Genomic DNA, 21,229 nt, shown 5'->3' with positions numbered 1-21,229 from the left:
CTTCCAACCTAACATAGATTTCCCCATGCTACTGGTCTAAAGCCTACTATTTCTTTAGCATGCTCTACTTATTACACACACAGGCATCCAAGCTGGAGCAATAACTTTGTTTTTTCTCCCACATCAAGTGATATGTCCCATTTACATCTTAGGTTTCAACATGGCTTCTTTTTTTAATGTGGGGATGGCAGCAGGAAGGAAGGAAAAGGCACAAGTTTCAAGCTACAGGGCCAAAAGAATCAACAGATCAACCTAGTAGTGTGGTAGGAAGGAAATATGCAAAAACATTAGGATGGAGCAAAATTTTGTGAAAGAATGCAAACACAGAATCTTGTTTTAAGGCATCTTAATTAATTTCTTAATTCTATTTCTGAGAAAGTCAATTTTGGTCTTGTGACAAATGTATATCATGCATTTTTATTTATTTCACATTGGAGGAAGCTGACTCAACCAATAAATCAGCTTATGATATAAACAGTTTTTGTGGATTTATTTAGGAGTAAAGAAAGATCAAGAATACAACTGTTTGACAACATTACAAACTCATTTCCTGAAGAACGGAAACCATAACAGGAAAATCAGGGCTCTGACAAATCAATAGCCCTTCATAAAAACAGAACAACAGAATCCTTAAAAACATTAGGAAAAATTAATTACACAATGAATAGGTGTCCACCATGAACATTGCACACCCATCTTCCTAAAGCTGAGCAATTGTTTAGTTCAGTGTTCTCATAATAAAGCAGACTGTTAACAGATTCCTCAAGATTAATTGACACAAGGGCAACCGACACTGCCCTGATGTCTCCAAGGTTACATAGAAAGGTTCAGCACCCTTCGGGGTGCAACGTTTAAGACACAAATGGTAACCCTACCCCCAGGAGTTAACACAAAAGGGATCAAACAGATCCTAAGGTTTTAGGGTTAATATGAATAGGTTCACACTCTTCCACTCACCCCTCCCCACATCCAAGAGGTGAATATTGGACATGGTCTCCTCTGTCCCGGGCTTTAAGGGGTTGATACTGAAAGGGTCCCCTATCCTCAGGACTGATACATACAGGGTCACTCTCCTGCAAAGGTTTGGGGTTTATACACCAACCTCCACCCCCCCATAGGCTTTTAGGAAGCAATACTGGAAAGGGTCCGCCTGCCACTGGGCTTTGTGGTTAATACAAGCAGGATCGAGGGTTTTAATATTGCAACAGGTCCACTTGCCCCTAGAGATTATAGGGGCTGAGATGGATAGGGGCGGTTCTCTTTCCCCCAGGGTTTCGGGGGTTAATTTTGGAAAGGACCATCTTGCCCCAGAGCAGTTAATGCTTGGAAGGGTCCCCTACCCCGGGGGTTGAGATGGGCCGGGGAGTTATCCTCCTCCCGGGGAGGGTTTAATTTTGGACAGGCCGCCCTATCCTTTATCCCGACGGGGAGGGATCCGGAGAACTGAGTTTTCAGGACTCGGACTGCTCCCGCGAGTATCACACAGTCTAAACCCTCCATCCCCCACTGCAGACCTTGCTGCCTTCACATTTATCCAGAAATTCGCGCAGCTCCTTGCGGGCCGCCTCTCGCAAGTTGTTAAGAACCACTCTCCCGTAACTGAGGTGCGCCGCCATCTTGAACCGGGTCATGTGACGCGGCAGGCACCGCCCCATGTGACCTGACCTTTCCATCACTAGCCCCTGGGAGTGTGGCCGTGTTCTGTTGCAGTTGCTGCTCTTATGTACTGAGGTCTCATTGAATCTAATTCAATTCACCAATAATTAACTAACACTCTATACCTGTTACTACACAGGGAATGCATATAAAATACCAAATCAACAGTGTTGCTTTTTGCGAAAACACTATTTAAAATTGAGGACTAATTCTGGTTCCATTCCAGAGTTATCTGAGTCACAACATCACGACAAATGTCCCCTTCCCAAAATCACACACCATTCATTTAGGAACAGAAGCTTAAAACTAAATTGCAGTGTCAGTGCAACCATCACTAAACAAATTCAAGTTTTATGTTTTGATAATACATAGGAATTTAAGTAACCCAAACAAACCAAACACCCCCTGTCCAGTGAAGACCAGGCAGATGGCAGTTAGAATCAAGGCAGTCACCTCTCTTCTTGGATCTTGCTGCCTTCCTGTTGTGTCGTGATATTATCCTGCATTTTTGACTAGGTTAGTGACATTCATGGCACCACAACAGTGAAATAACAGCAAATCTAATAAGACAGCCCTAGGTCTTTCACAGTAACACAAGAAAAAAATTGATGCTATTAGAACTCAATCTACAAGTTTACTTGAGGGCTGAGTGACAGCTTTCAGTTTACTTTTTCTGACAACTGTACTGTATGCTAAAAGACTAGGTAAATAATTAAATTGAATTATTGTAAGTCAGGAGGGGCAGGAATACACCTCCCCAAAACTCACAAATAAACTTTAGATCTCTCTTGACTCAAAACCCACCTCCACCTCCAAATGAGTCCAGAGGCCCCTGTTGTCAGTCACCGAGTCCCCTCTCCCACAAAGTTGTGAATCTTCCCAATACTGATTTTCTGTTGATGCAGCATAGAAATGTAAACTTATGTTTAAATGAAAATTGGAGAAACTTTTTCTAGTTGAGATGGATATAATGAGGTTAACGTCAGAAACATCCATGGTGTGACGTAGTGCATGTCAGTGTCACATGAGTGGGTACACAACCTGGAAGGGAGTAGATACTCCAACCTCATATGAAGAGAGGTGAAAATCTCGCTGAAAGTAATGTTATTGCAGCGCATGAACTTAAGCAGCATACTTTGGGGAGACTAAACCTAGAATGCCCAAGAAGGTATAAGGTGTTCCAGATGTTATAAAAATGATTCTACGTAAACAATTGTGGAAATATTTTGAAATCATTAACCCATGGCCAGCTCCTTACAGTAATGTTAGAAAGGGGCATGCATGGTCTTAAAGGCTGTAAACTTCTACCATAGGTGTCAGTTGTGATTCAGTGGTGGCAATCTCATAACTGGGTTAGCGTTCTGTGGGCTCAGGTTCCACTCCAGAAACTTAAAACACAAAATGTTAACTGATATTTCAGTGCATTATTGAGGTTGTTCTGCAATATTGAATGTGATATCCAGAGACATTAAACAAAGGACACTAATTGCCTTCTCAAGTGGATGAAAAGGTTTTCAACATACTATTTGATGAGGAGGAAGGGAATCACTCACCCATGTCAACAGGTTGCCTGCTCATTAGCTTTTGTTCTTTTTGAACCTTTCTGTTCACAGATCAACACCTACATCTCCTACAATACAACTGTGATTGCCCTTTGCAAATACAGTTTTGTCTATAAAGCATCTTGAAATGTCTTAAGGCCATGAAAGGCAGAATACAAAATGCCCTTTTCGCTTTTACATTAAATGTCACAGTATGCACAGTAGCTGGAGAAACTAAGATATTTGTCCTCATCCTTGCACCATATTAAAACTTTGTGATTAAATGTGAAATCTATTGGTTTTGGAAACCGAAACTGAGTGTTGATGAGAAGGCTATTGATGGGTTGGCATTATCTGATGACTCTGACCATTACTTCACTTTTGATTAGAAGTAAATGGATAAAGTAGCAGCTAGTCAGATTTGTCCTTTGTTTGTACAGAGGACATGCCTAGGCAACATGACTGGATAAATTCCAGTAACATAGCCATAATAAAATGATTTGTCCGAAAGTTTTGGTATACATCTTCAGCATTAGAACCAAAATCCGGTATAATAGCACTCAAAATTTGTATTCAAATCTTGAATTGACACAGGAAAAAAAAAATCAATCTCACTTAGTTGCACAGTGATTTCTTCTTCATCAGAGAGTACAATTATATTGAGGTAGCCTAGCTCTCAAGTCAATGCTCTTCGAAGAGAGAGACTGGCTTCTTCTTACTACAAGTCAAGTCCCACTAATCCTGGACTTATTACAAATATGAAAAGATTCAGTCAAACTATTCAAAGCCCCCAAATTACCTGACTGATGAATGCAAGTCAAAAGAAAGCGCTTGCTTGGTTTATGTACCTAACAAAAGAAACTTGTTTATTAATAACAAATTGGCTTTAAACAAGGGAAATTAAATTGGGAACTGCTAACCTATTACTCTTTAATGTAAACGCTAGCTGTTTTAAATTCCCCATCCCCTTCACAAACAGACAGACAACATGGGTTTTAAGGCTGGGAAAAGAAAAATAATGTCAGGGAAACACAATTCAATAGTGTTTAAATCACAAGAGATGAATTGTTTCTTTCAGTTTCTTCTGAGTCCTTTTACTTCTTTGCTGATGAATCACTGTTGTTTGCACGCTGATACCATTTTTCATTTGCTGGTTGAGAATTTGCCCTTTCACTTTTTGATAGATTTTTATTCATCCTTCAACAGAGGATTTGCAGAGCAAGGTGAATGGAAGGCAGCAAGTGTTACTAGAGACTTTCTGGTACCTCCAGAACGAGAGAGATAGATTTCTTTTCACCTCTTTGCAGGCGAGAGGATTCTCTGCTGCCCTGTCCCCGCACGAGCCAAGGCCACCTCATTAAGAGCCAATCAAAACATTGTCAAGCAATTGTCGTCCTGGTTCAGAACCCATTGACTCTGTGGTGCCTGCTTTCTCTTGAATCAGGGGAAAACAATATTGTATACAACTCACATTGTGCTCCAGTAAACGAGTTTTAAAACTGTAGCCATTGCTTTGCACAGTCTCCGTGGTTTAAAACAGTACTTTTTAAAAGTCCAAAAATAAAGTAATTAAAAATGTGGCACTTGCAAATGAGGATAAGAACAAGTGGGTTACTCCCTCCTGTTGCTTGTGTTTATGTGGGTAGTAGTGTCATATAAAGTTCTACATAATAGGAAGTTTATTGACACTTTAAAGAGGATAATAATATGAATTCACTCTAGGCTAGTGTTTACACAATCTATTAGCAGGTTTGAAGGCCACTGCAGGGCTTTACCCTGTCTCATCTGGTATTTTACTTGCATGAGGGTAGGCTCATATATACAAGAAGCCAAACAACTTTAGCCACATGGGCAAGGGAAAGACCACATCTGCACGTTCATAGGCTTCATCGGACACAAACCCCATCAAGTATACGTCCCCATTCACCCACCCGAATCTTGCCTTGACTTTCTCACATCCACCCCGACTCCCTCACCCAGGTTCGTTGACAGTCCCGTATAAAAGATCCTCAACTCTTCAACTTAACATCGGTTCCTCATCACTGGGGAGTGCCTATAGTCTTAACACTGGCCCACTGCTCCCATCCACTGCAGTGGTTGACAGCTCACTAAGCGGAACTTCCTCCCGAAACAGGGAGAGTTTTGGTTGAAAGAACGAATGCTCTTGCAAGATTTAACTGCTGCATGTCAATTGTATGGGCCATGGGCATTCTCCCCCTCACTGACTTCAGCCTGGAGTGCTGTGGAATAAATGTAGGCTGCTTAGGGTGATTGATTTGTCTAAAATTAGGGTTTATAAGTATAAGGATAAGTGTAACAGACTTAGAAGAACAAAATAAATTTAGTTACAAAGCATTGAGACTAGAAACTTAATGTCTGGTGAAATGCCCATACATTCAAGATTAGACTGATAGCTGGATACAAAATAAAAACAAATGCTGGAAACAACATTATGACCAGACTATTTACTTGACTGCACAGTAAATACCAAGAGACCAAATGGCCTGTTTCCACATTATAACTTCTATCCTTGTGTCCTCAACACCTGAGGTAGGTTAAATCTGGAAGTTGCTCACCCAGCTAGATCAGTAAATGTTCCAAGGAGTCATTTTTACCGGTTGACAATGAAGCTCCCATGTATAAGAGTTATCCTTCCCTCCAGAGTTTTCTTCATATGATGATGACTGACTTATTAGCTGAGATGAAGCAAAAGGGCAGATCAAGGAGATTTCCATGAATTTAACCAATCTGAAGACATCAATCTTCACAGTATCTAGAAGAAATGTACATCACTCCCTGCAAGCCACAGTTCTGGGAGAACTGATTTGCCCATGGGGCACAACATATCCAGGGATAGTGATGGGAGAGCCTGGTGGTGTCCACACTTAGTTGATTCATCATAAATCTCAAAGTAATGGGAGGAAAATAAATCAATCAATCTGTCCACTGTCTTGCCCATTCATCTGTGTAATCCCCTACAGCTCTCAATCCTATTTGCACCTAACTATGGCCTTTTCTTCTAAATTTTTTTTAAAAAGTAATTCATAAGATGAAAGTGTCACTGGCTAGGCCAGCATTTATTGCCCATCCCTAATTGCCACCCAGAGGACAGTTACGAGTCAACCACATTGCTGTGGGTCTGGAGTAAACAGCAGACCAGGTAAGAGTGGCAGTTTCCTTCCCTAAAGGACATTAGTGAACCAGATGGATTTTCCTGACAATCAGTAATGATTCCATGATTTTAACATTTTTTCTCCTTCTCTCTTCACCCCCCCCCCCATTATTACTGAATTCAAATTCCACAATGTGCCATGGTGGGATTCAAACCCGGTCCCATGAACATTACTGTAGTTTCTGCAGTAACAGCCCAGTGATAATAGCATTAGACCATCACCTCTCCTTCTCTCACTTTCCTCATTTAAAGCCATACAGCACAGAAACAGACCTTTCGGTCCGTGTTGACCAGGATTCCCTAACTAAACTAGTCCCATTTGCCTGCGTTCGGCTCACATTCCTTAAACCTTCCCTGTTCATGTACATATCCAAATGTCCTTTAAATGTTGTAACTGTACCTGCATCTACCACCTCTTCTGGAGGTTCATCCACATAAATTTAACTCCATCTGCCACTCCTTGGTCTATTGGCCCAGCTGATGTTGTACTCTTAGATGACCTTCTTCATTGTCCACCATACCACCAATTTTAGTGTCATCCGCAAACTTACTAACAATGCTTCTTTGATTTATCTGACATAATGTCACTCAGTGTTAGACTGAGTAAAAGCACTCTTTTGAAGCTTTTAGGGATGTTATATTTTAATAGCATCTTTAATGTAGTTGTTACTTTGGCTGTTTAGAAATATTAGATGAAATAACTGTTTTAGATATTAACCTAGAACCAAAAAGTGAACAATTTTACTTGTCATTAGAGATGTTATAAATGGGAATGTGCATTGTGATAAAAGGAGTGATTTATACATATGATCACATTTTTAGAAATTGGATTTTAAATTAGTGGCATAAAGGTTGTTTTTTTTTTTTGAGAACTGATTTAATTTTAACAAGATTAGGTTTTCGAAATAATGATTTAAGCCAGTATATGCAAGTGTGTTTAAAAGGCAGGAGAGAAAATATTAAGCCATTAGCTTAGCATAGTCTAGAATAGGCATATTCTCTTTCTTTAAAAAAAATTTGGTTCAAAAAAGACCTGACCAAAGTCAGATGCAAGAATAGTTTCAACTAGAAATGGAGTTTGCTCAGAAAAGTTGAGAGAAGAAGTTAACTCAGTGTCAGAGTTTCAGTTTGTGACCAGGAGTATTTGGTTAGCAGTGTGCATTGATTATGTAAAAGCTGAGAATCTCAAGTGAGTGAATCATAGCAAAAAGTTGTGTAGCTCATCGGACTGGAACTGACAAGCAGTTAAATCAATCTACAGATTTGATACGGAAGGTACATTTCTCTGTGTTTTGAATAATTGTACAGTGATGTATTGAGAACTATAGGATAGGACCTTTTTTTTTTAAATTGTGCTACATGCAGATAACTTTTTTCTATTTTACTTTTCTTTTGTGTAACAAACTTATTTATTACTGAAGCCAAATTTGCAGTCTGGTGTACTTACGTTTCAGTGAAAGACTGGCACATTTAAACAAAAAAGACCTATCAAGTCAAGCCAGAATTCATTCTGGGATCTGACTTATCCAGTACAAACATCAGCTGGGATCATAAAAGCACTTAGAAGTTCATTACTACAGAACATCTTATACTGATGTTGGTTTGACTACACGAATATCAAACATGAACTTCTAAAAAACGATGAAGGAAACAATAATCAGACAATCTAACACATTTCAGAATTAAAAATACAGAAGATGAATTAAACACTCTACATCATGTACAGATCAGTGAAGGCAATCAAAACAAAGATAATAATTTATTAAACTTGACACACTGTTGGATTAATACTGTCCTTACATATGCTTTCTCCCTGCAACAATTGTAATACTATACATTAATTTCAAAACCCAAACTTAGAAATAAAGAAAAATATTCAACATATCCTTATGCTGATTTCTGAGTAAGTTACTGTTGGACAAAATAAATCAAGGTATGTACATGTTTATAAGCCTAATTTCCCACATATTTTACATATAATATGTAAAACAATATAATTTCCACACTCTCTTTATACATAAAGTCTGACATTCAGAAGCAGATAGTTTCAAATACTACAAGGTTTTAATACAGTGAATCTTAAACCAAATGTAATAATTGTTCGGTATAAGTTAATTTTTCAAGTTATTTGATACTGAAACCGTAATAAATGTAGTTATATGAATGTGCAGTACAGAGTAATGACAAGAGAAAAATGGTTAAGCAGAAAAGAGCATAAAAAACTGCAGAATTACACAAATTATGCAGACCATGTCTGTATTCTGGTATTGCATTAGAAGGTTTCATCATCATTACAGTTGTTTGTCCAGTGCCCAAAAACCTCACAGATGTCACAATAGGGTCGCTCATCATTTCTATTGCCGTGGTAAGTAGTATGTTGTGGAAATTCAGACATCTGTGCTTGTGTGGGACAATCCTCTGTATCATGGAGGTCAAAGCAATCGCAGATATCACAGAAGAGACGAGGTGGTGGTTTTTTCTTTGTTTGTGTCTCATCTAAGCTGTAAAAGCAGATTGCATGGCAATATCATCAGTGTTTCGTCTGAGAACTAGATTTTTATGTCCCTTTGCTGAAGGTCACAACGTTAAATAGTTGAAGAAAGTATGAAAGGCTCTGCTGGCCTTGTGTTTTAGAAGACTTGGTACTTACTATACCTTTCTCTCTCAACTTTTTTGTGTTACATACAAACTGACAACTAACTTTTCAATGTGACAGGGCACCGGGGTCTGTGAAGAGATTGTTTCTCCTTATGGTTGAGTCTAAAAACAGAGGGCATAACGTCAGAGTAAGTGGTCACCGATGGAGGGCAAGATAAGAAGGACTTTTCCCCTCTCAGAGGACAGTGAATTTGTGGATTTTTTTTACTGCAGAGGGCTGTTGACGTTAGGTTGTTATCAAGAATGAGACAGACACTTTAAAATCAGCAAGGGAATCAAGGTTCATGGGGATAAAGCAGGAAAATGGAATTTAAGCTGATTTGTTGTGTCATGATTCCATTGAAAGACAGAGATCCCCCATATCTTATGGTTATGGGTCAGGTAGCAAAATCCTGATCTACCTATACTGTGCATAGTGCTTCTCAGAACAGTACAATTAAATCTACAAATCAAACTAATGGGAACCAAGCAACTTCTTTAAAGGCACTATCGGTACTGGATAGCTTAAGAGAGTTGCACACCTGCCATTCTAATTTCCTGTCTCTTTAATCTCTCAATGACTGAATATCAAGGGCTCAAGATGTGAAGAATCATCAGATTTCTCAGTGCAGATTATCAACTTCATGTTGCATTCAGAAAATTCACAATATATTTATCATTTCAACTTACCTGCCAAAATTGTTTTCATCAGTAGCATCATTGCCATTAAGGGACGCTTCAGCAATCTGTGCTAGCTTCGCCTTCAGTTCTTCATTCTTCCTTTGTAAATCCACTATTACAGAGTTCAGGAAATCAATCTGGGATTCAAAAGAGTAAAATATAATCAGTTATCTTCAACAATTCCATCACTTGTGAAATCCTTAAAAGGGTGTGCATACTCTGATCTCTTAATGGAAATTGAATAGGAATATGTAGATTTAATTTGCTGAAAGGAAAAGGCCCAGGCTAATTGAGGACATTATGGGCACTCATACACCAAAGTATTGAGCACGTTTGGTGTTTGTAATTCAAGTCACATTAAGAGAGATTTCACACTCTTTCTGACATACTAAACTCACAGGACACAGTTTTGCTCACTTACATCAGGTCAAAAAATGTTTTTCTGTCAAGGGAAAATTAAAATATATCCTGAGTATGTTCAGTACCGAAACACTGAAAAAGGAATTAATATCATAATAAAGATAGAATAAATCACTACACATATAGAAACAATGATAATTTAGAGTTATTAGCCATTAAAACTTAATTGGTTGAACTTTTTTGCAAGTTGAGAAGCCAATCAATTACTACAACATTTAAACTTTGGTTTTTGAAATATGCAAAATTATCAATTTTTGGTAAAATAATAAATTACCACAGTAAATGTTTATATTTTTGAAGCATGTTTGTGCGAAAAACTGCATGGGTAAGATTTACTTTAATGGAATTAAAAGAAGATTAAAGTAAAAGATTTTGTGAAGTAATCTTTAAAAAAGTAAATGGTAGCTGAAAGCCATTTTAAGTTTATGGGTGATTTCATTTGAATTGAACGCACAAGAATCACAGATCACCAACTGGTAATTTAAGTATTGAACATTTTTTTCCAATGTTTGATTTGTAAAAAGGCACTGACATAAGAAGCAGAGTGATTGGCTCATGCAGAATTTGAGCAGCTCCTTTTTGAAAATATAAATCTGACCCACTGCACATTTGTGCATTTGAGACTAGGCCATTTTGTACTGATGTATTCAGCAATGTTTGTGCAACCACAACATCATGATCCAAAACTGTTAATTTAAATTGGGAATTAGTTGGTTACCAGAGATCAAATGGCGGCATTGCACAATTATGCCAAACAAACTCCAAGTCAGGGTATATAAACCCTTCATTGGCATATACCAGAATATATCTTAAGATCATGGAGATAAAGTTCTATTTTTGTTCTTCTGATCCAAACAATGCAAAAATCAGTCAACAGGCAGTAATGTTGCTTCCACGTTAATGTTTGATGTGAGATATTAACTATAATAATAATGAATATCTATTAAAAACAAATAATTATCAGCACATTTCTAATATAACACAAGCAAGTCTCCCATATCATAGCAAAAGGTGAGTCAGAGGATACATTGCTTTGTAAATTTGGGGTGTTTATGTCACATACAGAAGATTGTAACAACTTAAGATTTATTCTGTCTGAATAATTCTATTTTAAATTCCATTTTATTGCAGAGTACTCTGGAATTGTTCCTGTTATTTTGAGGTCAATTAAAACAATTCTATTTATTCTATTTAGTTTAGAAATGAGTTAATTAAATTTTTACTCTCGATCATTATAAAAGCATAAGATAGACAAAAAGATAGAGCAGTATCACAGGATTGGAAAACTGCTGAAGTGACATCCCATTCAAAAAGGGAGGCAAAAAGCAGGTAACTAAATGCTGATTAGCCTAACATCTATTATTAGAAAAGTATTGGAATCAATTATTAAAGGAAGTAATACCACAGCATTTGGAAAATCAATCTAATCAAGCAGAGTCAGTATGGCTTCAAGAAAGGAAAATCGTGTCTGACTAATTTTAGTGTTTTTCAAGGAAGTCTTACCCAGTGTAGATTGAGGGCAACCAGCAGATGTGCTGTATTGGGACTTTCAGAAGGCATTCAAAAGGTTCCTCACAAAGGTTAAGCCAAAACATCAGAGCCCACAGTGTCGGAGGCAGAATATTGTCATGATACAGAATTGGGTAATGGATAGGAAACACGAGTAGGGAGAAGGGGTTCTTTTTCAGGTTGGCAACTCATGACCAATGGGGTTCCACAGGGATAGTGCGGGAACCACAACTGTTTACAAGATGTATTAATGACTTGGAAGAAGGAAGCAAATACACTGTAGTCAAATCTGACAGATGACAAAAATAGGTGAAAAAGCAGGTTACGAGAGGGATACAAACAATTCACAGAGAGGTAGTGATAGGTTAATTAAGTTGGCAAAAAGTTGGGAAATGAAGCATGCCACGGGAAAATATGAAGTTGACTTTGGAAGGGAAAATAAAAGAACGGAAAAAAATTTAAATGAAGATCAACTGCAGGAAGCTACAACACAAAAGGGACTTGTGGGTATTTGTACATGAAACATAGAAAGAATGAGAGGTGATCTCATTGAAACATATAGGATTCTTAAGGGTCTTGACATGGTCAATGCCCAGAGGACATGGGGAGAGAGGGAGGACCTGATCCTGGATTCAGCAGCACTCCCAAGTTTCTAGGAGATCTCAATAAGCACTGAATTCAAAGTTATGAATTAGCTCCTTGTCAGGCACCTCTCCGCTACTAACTGTGTCTACTTTCATCGGTGTCATAAATTATGCATGTTTACAACAGGGTCCTTTTATGAGGGGCCCTCATGTGGTGCAGTGGTAGTGTCCCTACCCATGGACTGGGAGGCCCTGGTTCAAGTCCCGCCTGCTCCAGAGGTGTGTATTAACATCTCTGAACAGGTTAATTAGAAAATATTTTTCTAACAAACAGTACCACAGGTGATGGATGGTTTTGGTCCTTCTGATTGACAGCATTCAAAATTCAACTCAATTGTTTATTGAGAAGTCAAATACATGATCACTCAATTTTATTCACTTACTGTGTCAGTTACTTGGCTACTTGGGTGCTGGCTAAATATCCTGGACAATGGTGTACAGTGTACATTCTGAGACCACAGGGATCTGCATTCAGCTAACAATGAAGTATCATCACCATTTGGGACTACAGAACTTGGGTACTGCAAAAAAATCTCATTTTGTCATGGCTTCCTGTCTTGAACTCATGAGGTCAATTTGGAAGAAATACAAAAGTTAATGAAAAGCAACGTTTATATGTATGAGGTGTATTCTGATCGATTAGTAAGTGAACTCTGATTGGTGAAGGTATTGCCATGCAGAATGCACCAGTCAATGATGACTGGTCAATCACGACTGGTCAATCACAAGCTTTATTTATTTTGAACTCCAGCAGGTTGATTGTTGATTTCTTAGGACAATACCTTGATTAATGAACCAGAGAATGGCTGGCACCTATTCTGTTGAGCTGAAACAGGTGTGGTGTACATGTTCTTTCTGTCTGCAAAGTATTGGACTGTGTCAGTTAATATGTTGTTGCTTCTAGTACATGCAAGTACAGCACACTGCAAGCCTAACTAACAATGCAAAATTGATTGTTAGAGTAATTCTTCACACACACAGGACTATTTAGCAAAGGCTGTCCAATTTGGAATCACATCCACCGTCAGGACATTAGGAGAGAGTTTGGAAATGTGGGCTGGTTGGTTTGGTCAGTACTTTGCTTGTGGCAAACAGCCGAACTGATATATCATTTGATGTGATCTACCAGTCTACAGGAGGTATGACCTATATACCTAGCACCATGCCAGCACAGTACTCATTTGTGTGATTCCCAGGATGTTGGCTTCATGCAGCAACCCATTAGTGGCAAACACCACTCATACTGCTATTGAGTAACAGTAGTATGATACAGCTAGCTTCACTTGTTGCTCAAACATGTGATAGATGAATAAAAAGAAAAATCAATGTCGGTTTACCCTTTAAAGTGACATTCTTGTAGACTGTCCTGGAGAGTGCAACACAAAAAGCTTCAGCAAAATGTGGAGTATTATGTCATGTTTAATACAGGAATTTGGGAAAGGTTGAGTCTTTTATTTTTTAATGCCTTCGTTAGGAAAATTGGCTTATTTGGTAAAATTGTTAATGACATTTGTATTCTGCAATTTTTCAATATTGGGCAATTGACTTGTCACATTTCCCGGTCATCTGTAATGGTGGTTTCTCTCAATTGGTCATTTGGGATTACTTTTCATAGGCTAGTAGTAGTTTCTTTTTGGCTGTTTTCAAATTTTCTTGCCTTTAATTCACACTTTGTCATTATTCGATGTTTTACCTTGATTTAGCATCAAGAGAAAAGTGCAATTACAAAAATATAACAAATAAGAAATGAGTGCGAAATTTAATACTTTTACTATGCTATGGGCACTTTTAATTGATAAATATGTTGCAATTTTGAGGTTCATACTAGTAATGGACAAATTTCAGATCATCCTGTATACGTATTCAATATTTGATTTCTTTTCCCTCTGAATACAAACTCTGGCCTGACAATAATTACTGTTTGATAGGATTCAGGTAACAGAGTGATCTTAGGGATTTTGCCAAACATACCAATGCAGAACAAACAGACAAGAAAAGAAAGGCAAGCAAAAACAAACCATTTGCTGTTTGGAGAGAAGCATCCGCAGCGTCAACAGGGAAAGAAATGAAGAAACCAGTTAGTACATTACTTAACTAAAAGTTATTGCAAAAATAGGAAATATGCAGAATAAGCATATACAGTATTGTAATCCATTGCTTTTTAGCACTTCTCTTCACAAAAAAAATTACAAGACAATCTAATAAACCTGACAAAATATCAAAATATTTTCAAATAAACCCTCTTCATTTACAGGTGACATTTTCCAAACAGTTGTCCAGGTAATGATCACTAATGACAGAATGATCCAGCTTTTGGAAAAATGTCTTAACATTCCACTGGTTTACCTACTAGCCCTTCCGTGCAATTATATTGTCTGTGCAACAAAATGTTTTACAATTGTTCACATCCAATTCCTAAACCTGAACACAAAAATAAAAAAGAGGTTGACACTGCAGTGCAGTACTGAATGAGTGCTACATGATCAAAGGTGCCATCTCTCAAATTATGTTAAACTGAGAACAGCCCCATCTGCCTACTTTGCTGCATGGAAAGTATCCCATGGCACTCCTTGGTTAAAAGTATTGGGAAAGGATCTTGCCACATTGAAAATTGTTGGTACATGCAAGTTTGCGGATGACACCAAAATTAGTGGAATAAAGGACACTAAAGAAGGTGGGCCAATGGGCCAAGAAGTGGAGATACAGTATAATTAAGATAAATGTGAGGTGTTGCATTTTGATAAGGCAAACCAAGGCCGGACTTACACAGTTAATGGTAGAGCCCTGGGGAGTGTTGTTGAACAGAGGACCTAGGGGTGCCAGTTCTTTATTCCTTGAAAGTGGTGTCGCATGCAGACAGAGTGGTGAAGGCAGCTTTTGGCACACTTGCTTTCATTGGTCACAGCATTCAGTACAGGAGTTGGGACATCATGTTGTGGCTGTAAATGACATTGGTGAGGCCACTTTTGGAATACTGTGTACAATTCTGGTCTTCCTGCTATAGGAAGGATGCTGTTAAACTAGGAAGGGTGCAGGAAAAATTTACAAGGATATTGCCAGGTCTGGAGGGTTTGAGTTATAGGGAGAGGCTGAATAGGCTGGATGTTTTTTCCCTCAACAGTCAGAGGCGGAGGATTGACATTATAGAGGTTTATAAAATCATGAGGGGCATTAATAAGGTGACTGGAGTCACGGAGCACAGAAACAGACCCTTTGGTCTAACTCTTCCATGCTGATCAAGTTTCCCAAACTAAACTAGTCCCATTTGCCTGCATTTGACCCATATCCCTCTGAACCTTTCATATTCATGCACTTGTCCAAATGTCTTGTAAACGTTATAACTACACCTGCATCTACCACTTCCATTGGCAGCCCATTCCACATAAAAACCACCCTGTGTGTGGAAAATGTTGCCCCTCAGATCCCTTTTAAATCTTTCCCCTCCCACCTTAAACTTATGCCATCTAGGTTTGGACTCCTCTACCTTGAGTGAAGGACCTCTGCTATTCACCTTATCTATGCCCCTCATGATTTTATAAACCTCTAAGAAGCAGCACACTGGCTCCGTGGTTAGCACTGCTGCCTCACAGCAGGGGGGATTTGGTGTGCTCTCTGGAGGGGTGACATGGACTCAATGGGCTGAATGGCCTGCTTCCATACTGTAGGGATTCTACGATTCTAGAAATGCTGAACTCTCTCCTTCCCCAAAGGGTGATGGTCTACACAGAATTTAAAAACTGAGACAGCAGGCGTTATTTTAGGCTGACAGTAGTTAGGGCTACAGAACTGAAGGTCCAATTCAGACATGTGGTTGTTTATTTTTGCGTGGTTTTCATGGCAGTCTAAATGACTAGTCTAATTAACTTCAAAAAAATCTACATAAACTGAATAGCCAAGGTCTTTTTTCCAAGGGTAAGGGAGTCCAAAACTAGACAGCATAAGTTTAAGGTGAGGGGAAAGATTTAAGAAAGTTCTGAAGGGCAACTTTTTCAAACAGACCATGGTGCATGTATGGAATGTACTGCCAGAGGAAGTGGTAGCGGTGGGTACAATTACAACATTTAAAAGACATTTGGACAAGTACATGAATAGGAAAGGTTCAGAGGGATATGGACTAAATGCAAGCAAATGGGACAAGTTAAGCTTGGGGTACCTGTCTGCATGGATGAGTTGGAGCAAAGGGTCTGATTCCATATTCTCATTTTGTTCTCAATCATTTTAAGAGGAGAATTTTGCCTGTTCTCAAGCAACCATCAACTCCCCCACTCCTTGAACGAAAGATGTGAGTAGCCATTACCACAGTAAACTCTTCTCAGATTTGGAAACACCTGAAGTAGAAACTAGCCTTTGGAGAATTTCTTAATTTTTCATGAAAATTAAAAAAAAAAACTCTTGAACCTGGATTTTAAAGACTACAATTGGCCGTCAGTCAAATATTGCAAGCAATCATTAAGAGATGATAAAAAAAATTTATAGAAGTACTTTTAGTAACTACAAATTATACTCTGTAACTTAACCTCTATTTGTTTTACTTAACTCAATTTGTTCAATACAAATTTTCCATAGAGTTTGGTTACATTTTATCACCAGGGCTTCAAGACACATCTGTCTCTTGCACATTTGAGTATTTTTCTTCATTTTGACAATATCAATCTGGTGTTGAGCAAATTATAAAATGACAAGGTTACCTGGCTCTCAGCTGAATCATTTCCTTCGCTTTGTTTTTCAATGACTGGTTCACCTTTAAATAAAAAAAAAAATCTTGAAAACCATGACTATGCATTAAAGTACAAAGAGAATACAAACTTGGGAGAACACTACAAGAATACATTCTTCATACTTTTAATGACATATTGTGCCAACTATTCATTACGTTAGCTGTGATTTTGGAGTCAAGTACCATGTCTGTATCTTGTCGTCAGATACCAGGTATTACTTCATGCTTTTGTTGGCTGACTGAATGAAAAGAGCTCACAGTACAGTCATACAGCCCATCAGGTCCGTGCAGTCTTTGCTAGTTTTCATAGTTAACCACTATATATGCTTGAGGAATTTTATGGTTACTCTTTTCTTTTCCATCAGCCATGGAGGAGGCAGCCTGTGGTGCTATACCTTGCTTCCCCGCTGAGCCCTGCTGACCACAGAAGCTTTGGGGGTGGTGGTGGGTGGGTGGGAAGAGAAGCGTCATTGGTGGCTCAGCCATGCCATTTTGATATACAATGTCAGAAGGTTGCGGAATCACACCTCCTTCAGTGCATCGAACACACTGTTAGATGCATTTCAGTGGTACACAAAAGCAGTGCCACATGGTCAAGGGTATTGTCTTTCAGATCAGATGCTAAACTTTGTCTGTCCTTTCAAGTGAATGCAAGTGATCCTCTCAAAATATTTAAAAGGAGGGCAGGGACAATCTCACTACACTGGCAATCAATCATTAAAACAAAGCTCATTACTGTCTGTTGAACTTTGTGGTGTGCAAATTTTCTACTGCATTTTCCTACAGTCTAACAGTGAGTACACTTAATTTCTAGATGAGTTCTAACATACCTTGCAATGGGCTGGAAGTCAAGACAAGGTGTATGCTACCTGAATTTTTTTCTTTTCTTCACTCTTGAGAAATTGAATGTCATGAGGGGTCAACTTCTATCAGTTTTCATATAAATCATTATTTCCCTACATCTAATTTTGCGTCGGTATAACTAAAATGAGGAAAGCCATGACCTTTGGCAACTTTTGTCATTCAACATATTTTACAATGTGTGGTGGGAAATTTAAATTAATCCGACAAATGAACTGTACGCAGTTAAAATGCCTTGCGTTATTCACCCTCCATTTTGGGTCTTAATGGATGTTCTGAACAGGCAGCTAAACTGCCCACCCAAAGCTGGCAGGCTCTCAATTTATATGTGCTAATTGAAGCCCAATGACATAATTGGGCTCTATTATCACACCTCACAGGGGAGTGAGCTGGAAATCAAGCCCCGCTATCCCCAAAGTTATCACATAAATCAAAGATTTTAAGAAGCATCAAATATTCCCCAAGGTAGCTGCTTTTCAGTCCCAGGCTGATAGAAAGCAAGGCAGAGGTTCCTGTACTTAACACAAATTACTATTCATTAGAAGAAACTAGACTCTAGCTGCAGGTAAAGAGTTATATAACATCAACACATAACCCTACAAATTAAAACTAATCCCCTTATAAATCAAGACGTAGATAGAAAAGAAACATGGATTGGGGGGGGAATTCTGTAGTCTTTGTTCACATGATCTGCTGTGTTGGTTCCTGCCGATCAGGTTTCCTCGCAACTTTCCTTTTCCAAACATTTCCACTGGTTTAGAAGAGTCACAGCTTAGCGCAACAACTGAAGGAAAGATAAACTGGTTTTCTTCACGTTTAAATGGTGCTTGGTATGAATGTCAGGTTAATTGCTTTTCAACACATTTGCAACATTTCTTTCTCATTACAGTCTACCATTTTAAAAAGCATAAAAATAAACAGTAGACACTGTCTTTACGCTGACAATATTTTTAAACAGCCTACGACAGAAAGCTGCCACAGCTTTCTAACCAAGTTAATGATCAGAGTGAAGATGATTACGTAGTTGAAGAGGCTCTATGCTTTCTTTCATTAAATTTTTCTCTTGGGACACCAAGAGGAAAGTGTTCCTCTTAGCCCTAAGAAAAACATAGGTTGCCCCAGCCACACAGTCTCCACTGCTCCCACCCAAGATCACTCTAGAAGCTCTATTCCTTTACTCGCCTGACTGACGATTTTCTAGAGGCCAATAGCCACTTCCTGTGGTCAAAATTGTCACAGTCTCACATCATGAGTGGTAAATAAACTAGTATTTTCTATTGGAATCCTACTTGCAGTTAACATTACCAACATTCCCAGCCCACCATCATGATACAACAGCTGTGTGTGTGAGCAAATCACATGACCGAGTGGATTGAGAGGGGCTTTGCATCTCTTGTGCCATGCACATGGCTTTTTAAAAAAATAACTTTAATGCTATGCTGGGAAACTAGGGAATGAAAACAACTCCAGGCCACTTTGATCAATTTCTTAGTAGTTCTGTGACAGTAATAGTAAGAATCTGGGTAAATATCAGGTGGGACACAATTCATAGACATCTTTAGAACTGATTATTTTGTAAATAATTCCTCCATAAAAATAAATAAATATCTTAATTTTCTACTTTTCAACATAAAATTAAAGCAGTCTGTAAGCTGACAATAATCATGCAAAGTATTAGACTAAAATACATGCTATTACTAATTGAAAAAGTCATTAAGTTGCCGTACAATTTAAAAAAGAACAACCAAATATCAAGACCTAATGGTGTTCTATTTACCTGAAGATGTAACATTGTCAAGCTGCCTCTTGCTATCATTGATTTTCTTCTCCAAATTCTGTACCTTTTGTTCTAGTTTTGATTTATCAGATTCCAATGATTGGACTACTGACTGCAATTGTTTTGCCATGGCATTTTCATTTCGTAGCACTGTGATCTACACAGCAAACAAAGTTAAACATCACTGATGGCGATAGACAATTACATGCGTTTTCACAAGCTGACTGAAATTATTTAGTTTAAAGAGATTTCTGGTTTAGTAGAATTTAAGCTTTAGAAACTATTTTACATTTCAAGACAGTAGAGTGTACATGGAATGCCCTGTAACAAAACAGAAGTGACTCAGACTGATAACACCTTGAATTCATTAGAATGATAACACCTTACTCTCAAATATTTATTACCCTGAATGAATATTTCAAGGCTATCTTTGATACTGACGACTTCATTTAGCTTCAACGTTACAAAGCTCTCAGATTTTCATTAGGACAATATCAGTACTTATTAATTTTCATGTGGGTTAGTGAGTCACAAACATTATTTATAAAGTGTTCACTGGTGGAAGCATACATTGTTGGCAGACTCACCCAAGCTTTAACTACTTAGTGTACCATCATGTTATGAAAGGTATGATAGAAACATAACCCCTTTTTCAAAGAGACAAAATTAGTGACCGAAACTCCAATTGTCGATTAAACATTAACTTGAAATCAGCTCCCTCATATGGTCACAATGAGAAACTCTTACAAGCCATATATAGTAATAAATGCTTACATCTAGGACTGTCTTATTGTAAAGAATGGTGATAACCTAATTATTCTGGCATATTCCCATCAATGTTACAAATCAGAAAACTTAGGATTTTAGTGTCTATTGTAATCAGTGTCCTTCAAATACAGGTATAGAAATTTAAAAAGTCATTTTTTTTAAAATAAGAGGGACTTTATTCTCCAATCAAGTCCACCATATCTATCCAAAATCATTGAATTTTTTTTTTAAAAACCTACTGAGGTGCGGAATGCCTGGACAGATGAATCTCCAGTGCAAGGATGGTTAATGGGTTCTATTCACCTTTACAAAGTGTAAAACTTATACTAGACAGAATAAATTTTATCACATTTATCACTTGTAAAGATAATTCTGCTCTCACTGTAACTTACAGTAAATTAACAAAATTAATCTAGCTTCCCATCATCAATCCAAACAACCCCTTTCTAGCCCCCAACCCTGGGTAGATATTGTTTAAGCGAAGAGTGATATCACTCAATAATCACCTTCATCATTAATTGCAAGACAATTATCAATGAATTTCACATTAGTATTTGCAGTTCCAAACTTTTGTCATCTGCTTAGACAAATAACTTACCTCGTTCCTGAGTTTCTCGAGTTCTTTGTCTCTATCTGCGATCAAGGCACTAGTAGTAGTGATGGATTTCTGCAAGGACTTTTTGTCTTCATCAAACTCTTTCTTTAATAAAGATTCTCTGCAGAAAAATCAAATCTCTCAGAAAACTATCAAATCACAAATGCTTGAAAAAGAATAAATTTTAGTTTCAGTCACCAGTATACAGCAGCATAGAATTATCCAAAATTAACCAAACCGAGCCACAATCA

The 21,229-nt window shown here is 38.0% G+C and overlaps 2 protein-coding genes across 5 annotated transcripts in view; both read right to left on the bottom strand.

Annotated features, from left to right (window-relative positions):
* vps33a (VPS33A core subunit of CORVET and HOPS complexes) overlaps nt 1–1,677 on the bottom strand; it is a 35,815-nt gene extending 34,138 nt beyond the window's left edge. For all 4 annotated transcript variants that reach the window (XM_020530862.2, XM_048611473.1, XM_048611472.1 and 1 more), the window contains exon 1: nt 1,515–1,677. In XM_020530862.2, the coding sequence (XP_020386451.2) occupies nt 1,515–1,673 (159 nt within the window). In that variant the 5' untranslated portion in view covers nt 1,674–1,677. The remainder of the gene's footprint in view (nt 1–1,514) is intronic.
* A 6,423-nt stretch (nt 1,678–8,100) lies between these two features.
* LOC125485992 (CAP-Gly domain-containing linker protein 1) overlaps nt 8,101–21,229 on the bottom strand; it is a 38,165-nt gene continuing 25,036 nt past the window's right edge. Inside the window, exons 5-10 of the mRNA XM_048611719.1 lie at nt 20,982–21,099; nt 19,616–19,772; nt 16,949–17,001; nt 14,279–14,284; nt 9,697–9,824; nt 8,101–8,870 (exon numbers count right to left, since the gene is read on the bottom strand). Coding sequence (XP_048467676.1) covers nt 8,642–8,870; nt 9,697–9,824; nt 14,279–14,284; nt 16,949–17,001; nt 19,616–19,772; nt 20,982–21,099 — 691 coding nt within the window. The 3' untranslated portion in view covers nt 8,101–8,641. The remainder of the gene's footprint in view (nt 8,871–9,696; nt 9,825–14,278; nt 14,285–16,948; nt 17,002–19,615; nt 19,773–20,981; nt 21,100–21,229) is intronic.

The sequence above is a fragment of the Rhincodon typus genome, chromosome 24, assembly GCF_021869965.1.
Source record: "Rhincodon typus isolate 14 chromosome 24, sRhiTyp1.1, whole genome shotgun sequence".
Classification (NCBI taxonomy): Eukaryota; Metazoa; Chordata; class Chondrichthyes; order Orectolobiformes; family Rhincodontidae; genus Rhincodon; species Rhincodon typus.
Note: the sequence above shows the minus strand (reverse complement) of the source record. Positions and strands in the feature narration are given on the sequence as shown.